We start from the raw sequence: 8,464 nt of genomic DNA on the forward strand, positions 1-8,464 counted from the left end.
GCAATAGATTTGTGCAGATCGAGATGTATTGTTTTGGTGAAGGCGGCTACAGTGAATATCTCGGTTTTGTGTTTTTTTGTCATTGGGCCTTAGCTGTTTGACTGCGCCTTGTTGGATTATCTAGTTGGCCATTTTTTTTTTGCTTGTTTATGTTTCTCTATTTGTGGGCCTTTTGTATGTAATTTGTATCTTTGATTAAATCTTCCTTGACCAAAAAAAAAAAAAAAAAAAAAAAAAACGAAAAATATACTAACTCAATGTTATATCGTTAAAAGTCGGATTTCATAAATCAAAATTGATTTTAATAGCTATCTACTTGAGAAGTTTATGGTATATAAGACATGAACTTTAACTGAAATTGCTCCAAATTTTAAAACTTCAAATATTTTTTTTTTTTAAGGGCACTTATAATGGGAAAATTGCAAATTTGAGATGCAAAAATCATATTTACATTCCATTTTACATTTTTAGCAAATATGGATAAAAGTTTTATTCTAAAGAGTGGGATGTAAATTTGAGATTCTATTTAATTTTCTCTTTTTGATTAGTGGGACACACCACCAAAAGATATATATAAAAAAAATGTAAATTTAGGTTTTTATTTACATCTTCTGATGAAAATGGATAACTTACATTTCACCATTCGAGAATTTTTTGGCAAAGAAAATATGTAGAATGTCAATTTCAAGGCATTTTGCTTCTCCCATTGGAGACACCCTTAATAGTTTTTTGACATAACTGACAAAAAAATTATTTGAAGTATGATTTAGCTCTTGCCCAAATAATATACTACTTTTCATGTTGAAAGAGGGTGTCAAATTTAATTTTTCAGGATAATAATAAAGAAACAACATATTTTAAATTGATTTATACCTTGCCAACTTAGGCCATCTTTAACTGAAGGAGAGCCAAAGGCTATGTTTAGCCCTATAGCCCAGCAAGAAATTATATTTTAATGAACAGTGTCAGATCATATTTTATACCATCTCCAACCGAGAGGGCCAAAGGGCCATAGGCCAAGCATAGCCCTTTGACAAAAAACTCATCTCCAGCCAAGGGGGCCAAATGGCTATAGGCCAAACATAACCACCTCAATAATTTATTATTTTAATTGAATTAATAAGGTTTTCAGACATATTTTGAGTGCCACTTGCCACAATAACGAAGAAAGAGTGGTATTCTAGCACCTGCCACAAAGTCAATTTTGACATTCTGGCGTTAGAGGGCTAGCCAGTATTCTTGCACCTACCACAAAGTCAATCTTGACATTTTGCTGTTGGAGGGCTGGCTAGAAATGGCCAACCTGCTAGCCTGATTTAGGGATTTTGGCTGGTGGGGCCCACAAGCCATTTGGCCTAGCCTTTGGTTGGAGACAGTTTTCATGTCATTTCGAGCTATTTTTAGCCCTACGACTCTTTGGCCAGGTCGGTTGAAGATGACCTTAAATATCCTAGATGATAGCTCTTGAACTGAACATGTATTAAATAAATTAGAAGTGACCTATAAGATTTTGTAATTCATTTCTTAAAACCTTTGTCTCAATGCCTTCACTTTCACTTGAACACAAAAATTATTATTATTTTTTGAACAAACGATATTACTTACATTAAGAAAAAGGTTTAACCTCATAATGAGCTAGCAATAATGTGGTTCAAATTCCCCTTTGGGGAGAATCAAACTTAAGACATCTCACATACAGGACTAAGTGGTAGGAATTTAATTAGTTGGTTCCAAGAAAAATAATTATTAATGGGTGGTTTAACAAAAGTGGTGTAAACGCGTGAATCTATAGTGACACACAAACTAATAATAACATATTTGGTAAACATTTTTTTTTCTTCTTTTATTACTCTTGACTTCCACACATGCCATGCAGGCGCTTGGTTGTGAATGAGAGTTATTGTAGTTGAAGTTACCAAAAAGAGTAAAAATAGGATGTTGGAAGCAAGTGCGAAATTACAATTCACCCTTATTTATTAGAATTACTAGCAGATGCCCACACACACCATGTGAGCAATCTCATCTCATTTTGTTTTTCTATTATTAAGTGTGATTAGTTTTTGAATTTTTTAAAAACAAAATCAATTATGAAAATTGGGAAAATGATGAGCAGTTTTTTATTTTTTATTTTTAAATAGAGCATGATATGCTAACTTGACTGTGAGGCTGGTGTAAAAAACAGTAAAATTTATGTTTATGTAATTAGTAAATTGAATATTTTTTTTTTTTTTTTTTTGCTCAGTTTTGATGAGGAATTAAAATAGTAATTTCATAGAATTTTGAATGACAACCATAGTTTTATTGATAAATAGTTTAGATTATTAAACTCACTTGATAATAAGATGTGATGGTATAGAAAGATGTATATTTTTGTGCTAGTCATATGATATGGACAATATGCTAATTTGGAGATGCACAACTTGGAAGAGCATAAAGAGGACTAAGGGTAAAATGGTAAAATAGGGATGGTATGGGAGATGATTGGGTGGGAGGGGATGCATTGGAACCGAGATGCGCTGCAAGCCGATATAAAAATATCAGCCTAACGCGTAAACCCACAACTTTTCCTTGTTTGTCTGAAACACTCTCTCTCTCTCTCTCTCTCTCTCTCTTTTTGCTCACTAATTTCGAAGAGAACAAGAAAAACAAAGAAAAAAAAAAATCAAGGATCAATGGCGGATCAACTGACCGACGATCAGATCTCTGAGTTCAAGGAAGCCTTCAGTCTATTCGACAAGGATGGAGATGGTTAGACTCAGATCTCTCTGTCTCTTTTCTACCCATTATTTACAGTTATATTATGCGTATTATTTACATGTTTTGATTCCTTCATCTATGTCAGATCTGGGTCTGGTGTTTTCTGATTTAGGATCTAATCTTTGCATTGAATCTTGTTGTAAATGTTGTTTGCGTTTTTAATTTGATTTATTTTCGGAAAATTGTAGATCGTCGATTTTGATTTTGATTTTGAAATTCAAATTTTATTTTTTATGTTTTGTTTCGTGAAATTATTAGCTAGCTGGGTATGTGGAAATTATAAATCAGATTGAAAAGAGCGTTGTGGTTTGATCGATTCAAAATTTCAAATTTGAAATAGGTTCAGTCTCGTGTTTGAATGGTATTAGGATGGGTGATTAGTAAAAATGGCAATTTATTTCGGATCTCTGTGATATGATACACTTTGCAACAAGACCCATTTGTTATAAAGCCAACTCATATCAAGTTGCGTAAGTATGTGATATAGGCAATTGATTTCTTTCTTGCGGAATTATGTGGCGTTCTGCGATGCAGTATTTGTTGGATGCTCAGATGTGTTGTAATTTCTTACGATTTCCATGTTGGGCTGATACGTGCTTGGGATGTGTGTGTTCGTTCTTCATTACTCTTGCTGCTAGGAAATTTAAAATAGGAAAACTAAAGAAAAGGGTTTTAAAACTTTGAATTTTAACGATATAGACAAAATAAAGGATAAAATGAATTGACTTTTTAGTGTAAAAATATGGTTTTTCGTTAAAGTAAACAGTATTACGGACTTTTCGTTAAAACTACCGGATTGACTTTTTAGTGTAAAAATGTGATTTTTCGTTAAAGTGAACAGTATCACGGGCTTTTCGATAAAACTTCCATTTAAAATTGATATGTGTTGTTTTTTAATGGGTGATCGTAGTTGCTAATACCATGCTTTTAAATGTTTGTTTGCGCCCATATGTGTATTGCACAACGGGTGTTTTGCATTTAGATTGTTCTTACTAACATCTGTGTTTTTTTTACTTTACGGCTATTTATGTTTACGTGGTGAACTAGTTCAAAATGGGCGCTGGTTTCCAGTATCTAGAAGGATATGATGCCAATAATTTTCTGTATCTCGTCCCAAAATCTGCATTTCTTGTGTTTCTTGTTGTGCTTATTCTAGAGTTATTACTATTAAGCATTTGGATGCGTTAGTTGAGTTCCTCATAAGCAAACGTCTGCTGCCCAAGCAAACAACGCAACTTATTGCTGTTTCTAATAATTTTGTTATGCAGGCTGTATCACAACTAAGGAGCTTGGCACTGTCATGAGATCATTGGGGCAGAACCCGACTGAGGCAGAACTCCAGGACATGATCAATGAAGTGGATGCTGATGGTAATGGGACCATTGACTTTCCTGAGTTCTTAAACCTCATGGCCAGGAAGATGAAGGACACCGACTCTGAGGAGGAGCTGAAAGAGGCTTTCAGAGTGTTTGACAAGGATCAGAATGGCTTCATTTCAGCTGCGGAGCTCCGCCATGTGATGACCAATCTTGGGGAGAAGCTCACAGATGAGGAAGTGGATGAGATGATCCGGGAGGCTGATGTTGATGGGGATGGGCAGATAAATTATGAGGAGTTTGTCAAGGTGATGATGGCTAAGTGAGATACCACTAGTCGAACCCCAACTCACTTATGAACCAATGAAGAAAAGGGGAAAGGGAAGAGGGGGAGAACATGTTTAATTTTAATTTGGGATTCCTAGCTTCCATTTTTATGTTATGGTTTTTGTAATCAAGCCTTGAAAAAGAGTATTAGACTCTTGTTGTGGAGGTGGTGTGGTCTTTTGACAATGTTTTGGCAGTTCAATTTGTTTTTTATTCTCACTTGTTTCCATTTTATTGTTTATTGGTAACCTTTTAACCTTGCGGGAGGATTCATTGTTCTATGCATTAGGGCGTTCATCACTTGGCTTTAAGGTCTGAACTTTGGGAATTTTCTACGGAGTTCTGGAGTATTAGATATTTTGGGTCTTTCAACGGTTAGATCTTTGGTTAAAATCACACAAGTCAAGATTCGATAGTTAAAAACACCCGGGATATCTTCTATTGCGGAACATCGTTGAAGTTTTGCTAGATTTGGAACCTATTTTGACATCCGCGATGAGAATTGCGAAACCACACCCCCTCCCCTCCCACTGCCCCCTCCCCTAAAAACCGAAAAAAAAAAAAAGAATCCGGGAAATTGTGTATTTATGGCTGGTAAAATGCAATGAATACGGGACATGATGCACCGCATTGCCCATTACAGGTTCAAAAACATGTTGGAACTTCTTGTCTTCTCCATAAGTGAGGGGCAAGAATGGGTTATGGGGCAGTTGCACCTCGCTTTGTAGTGCTGGCATATCAGATTGAGCTTTCTCATCAAATTCTGATGCTTGTTTTGGCAACAAGTATCATGACCAACTCTAACCAATTCTCTCTGTGAAAAAGGGAACTGTCTTGTTTTCCCATCCTCCATTGCATTGGTGGTAGAGGTGGCAATGGTGGCGTATCTTCCAGATTGACCACAGTAGTTTCAGGGGGCAGGACTGATCTAAGAAGGGTAGAATCTAATGGTTCCAATGTTTTTCTTCGTAACATCAAGTTCCTGGCCTGATGATTGGTAAGAATTTTGATGTTAAGGGTGTTTATTTGCTTTGTATGTAATCCTTGATTTACGTGTTTTGGAGAAAGGAAAACATGACTTGAAATTTAGAAACCACGATGAACGCTACATCGTATGTACCTAGACATAGAGTGGAGAACAGAGACCCTTATGTGGCCGCGCACTGCCGCTTCGCATGCTTGAGCACGGCAGTTGGAAGATCCTTGCCACCTGAGCTTCCAGGTGTCGTTGCCCATTCCACAGTCATGTAGGCTCACGACAAGCAGGTGTTATCCCAATGAGGCAATGGCGTGAGGCTTGGACGACCCCACCATGCAGGAGCTCAGCATATGTTGCTCAGGCCATTAGATCCAATCCAACAGGCTCGCGCGCAGCAGGCCTAGTGTGATTCCAGCCTGCCCCAAGGCCAAGTTTTCCGACTTGCGTTCCAGCGTACGCCCCAACTTGCTCTAGAGACCTGGCCGCGCCTCAAGACCACTCGTAGACCAGTTTAGTTGAACTAGTCGTCGCTCTCGATACCGAACCTAGCCCAGGCCGGACCAATTGGCTTGACCATCAGACCATCGACTAAATCGAGGATTTTCTCACCCTGTTTTTGGTTCATTTGACCTATTCCAGCTCAAATTCACATCTGCTGTTATTACATTTCCACCACTCTTAAAGATGCTCATCAACTGAGCTCTTCCTCCCCGAATGGCAATCCATTCCTATCTTGGTGGGTTATAAACATGACCAGCGCCCTTGAGCGGCAAACCACCTTGGTGAATCAACTCCTTGAACACATCATGACGCAATACACTCTTGATGAGGTATCTAAATGTGCTCAAGGAGTTGATTCACCAAGGTGGTCTGCTACGTGAAGGCGCTGGTCATTTTTGTGACCTACCAGGATAGGTGTGATCGCTTTTTGGGGTGGAAAAACTCGGTTGATAAGCGTTTCCAAGAATGGTAAAAGTGTAATGAACAATTGGTACAAATTTGTGCTTGAATGGATCGAATCAACTGAAAAACAAAGAGAGAAAATCTCGATTTAGTCGCTGGTTTAAGGGTCAAACGGGTCGATTCGACTTAGGCTGGGTTTGGTACGGGGATCGTTAATTAGTTCTATTGAACCGATATGCGAGCAATCTTAAGAGTTAACCGAGTCGCTAAAGAAGGTCAGGGAGTGGGCTAAAGCGTGGGTCAGCAAACTTGTCCTTGGGGTAAGTTGGGCTCGCGCTAGGCTTGCTTTACGCTGGCCTATTAGATTAGATCTAATGGCCTGAGCAGCATGTGCTGAGCTTCTACATAATGGGCCGTCAAGGCTTCCTGCCCTTACCTTATTGGGATAACGTCTGCTTGTTATGGGCCTGCATGGCTGTAGACTGAGCAACGACACCTGGACGCTTAGATTGAGCTCTAATCTCTTGGGTTTGGGCTGTTGCGATGGAAGTTATGGTAGTCAGCGGTGGTGGCAAGGATCTTTCAACTGTCGTGCTCAAGTATGAGAAGCAGCGGTGCGCGACCACATAAGGGTCTTTGTTTTCTGCTCCATGTCTAGGTACATACGATGTATCGTTTGTCGTGGTTTCTAAATTTCAAGTCATGTTTTCCTTTCTCCAAAACATTCAAATCAAGGAATACATACAAAACAAATAAACACCCTTAACATCAAAATTCTTACCAATCATCAGGCCAGGAACTTGATGTTACGTAGAAAAACATTGGAACCATTAAATTCAACCCTTCTTAGATTAGTCATGCCTCCTGAAGCTACTGTGGTCAATCTAGAAGATACGCCACCATTGCCACCTCTACCACCAATGCAATGGAGGATTGGAAAACAAGACGGTTCCCTTTTTCACATAGAGAATTGGTTAGAGTTGGTCAGGATACTTGTTGCCAAAATAGGCATCAGAATTTGATGAGAAAGTTCAATCTGATATGCCAGCACTATAGAGCGAGGTGCAACTACCCCATAACCCGTTTTTGCCTCTCACTTATGAAAAAGACAAGAAGTTCCAACATGTTTTTGAACCTGTAATGGGCAATGCGGTGCATCATGCCCCGTATTCATTGCATTTTACCAGCCATATTTAATACACAATTTCCCGGATTTTTTTTTTTTTTTTTTGGTTGGGGGAGGGGGTGTGGTTTCACAATTCTCAAAACCATTTTTATCGTTACTAGAGGTATCTCATGGTAGGCAAAGGAGAAAAAGTTAGGACTGGGTCAAAGCCATTCACTAGACCAAGCTTTGAATGTACAATTTTTACACGACCCTGAATCTTCGGATTAATACCATCTGAGGTTTTTTGTGTGTTTCATAAAATTGCCTCAGATTTTTAACATATCACAAATACCCCTGACGTTTTAAAATCATTTCACAAAACTCATTCTATTAGGGTTTTGTTCGTTTTATGCTAACATCAATATAAAATAATTTTATAATGACAAAATTAACCTTATATATATTCCAATTAGAAATATGATATTCCACTTGTAACCAAACATCCTAAACATAATATTTCCCATCTTATACCACCGAAACGTAATATTTTCCCATATTATTCCAGTTAGGCCGGTCTCTCCATAGCCTAGCGGCTTTGAGTTTCACATGAGATCCACTGAGCGATCAGTTCGACAAGCATAATAAGATATATTGAATTCGAATGGAAATGAGCTTCAAACATTGAAGCAATGTACAATTAAAATGAAATTTAACATTGCAGATTTAAGAACAATCCAACACTTAACAATATCCAACATTTAACGATCCAATATTTTCATAACAGATTGCAATAATTCAAAATAAAACTTAACATGGCAAATTTAGGAACAATGTACAACCAAACATAATATTTCCCATATTATACTCAAATTGTAAACTAAAAGTCAAATTCTAATCTCTTGACTTCGTTCAGAAGCTTGACTTCCAATTTCTTGGCTTGCTGGATGAGTGCCATTAATTTGAATTCCCTCATTTGAAACTATCAACAGAAACACCAAAATCAAACGAAATTATGAAGAATGAATTCATATGTAAAAACCAAAAACAAAAAAAAACAAAAAAACAAAAAATCAC

General features: G+C 37.6%; 1 protein-coding gene across 1 annotated transcript; it reads left to right on the forward strand.

The window, feature by feature from the left end:
- Nucleotides 1-2,503: 2,503 nt before the first annotated feature.
- Nucleotides 2,504-4,619, forward strand: LOC137744775 (calmodulin-7). The gene is made up of 2 exons (XM_068484573.2): nucleotides 2,504-2,748; nucleotides 4,026-4,619. Exons 1-2 carry the CDS (start codon nucleotides 2,673-2,675, stop codon nucleotides 4,397-4,399), a joined length of 450 nt encoding a protein of 149 aa, XP_068340674.1. The 5' UTR covers nucleotides 2,504-2,672; the 3' UTR covers nucleotides 4,400-4,619.
- Nucleotides 4,620-8,464: the final 3,845 nt, after the last annotated feature.

This window comes from Pyrus communis, chromosome 12, assembly GCF_041283825.1.
Source record: "Pyrus communis isolate YQ-2024b chromosome 12, ASM4128382v1, whole genome shotgun sequence".
NCBI lineage: Eukaryota > Viridiplantae > Streptophyta > Magnoliopsida > Rosales > Rosaceae > Pyrus > Pyrus communis.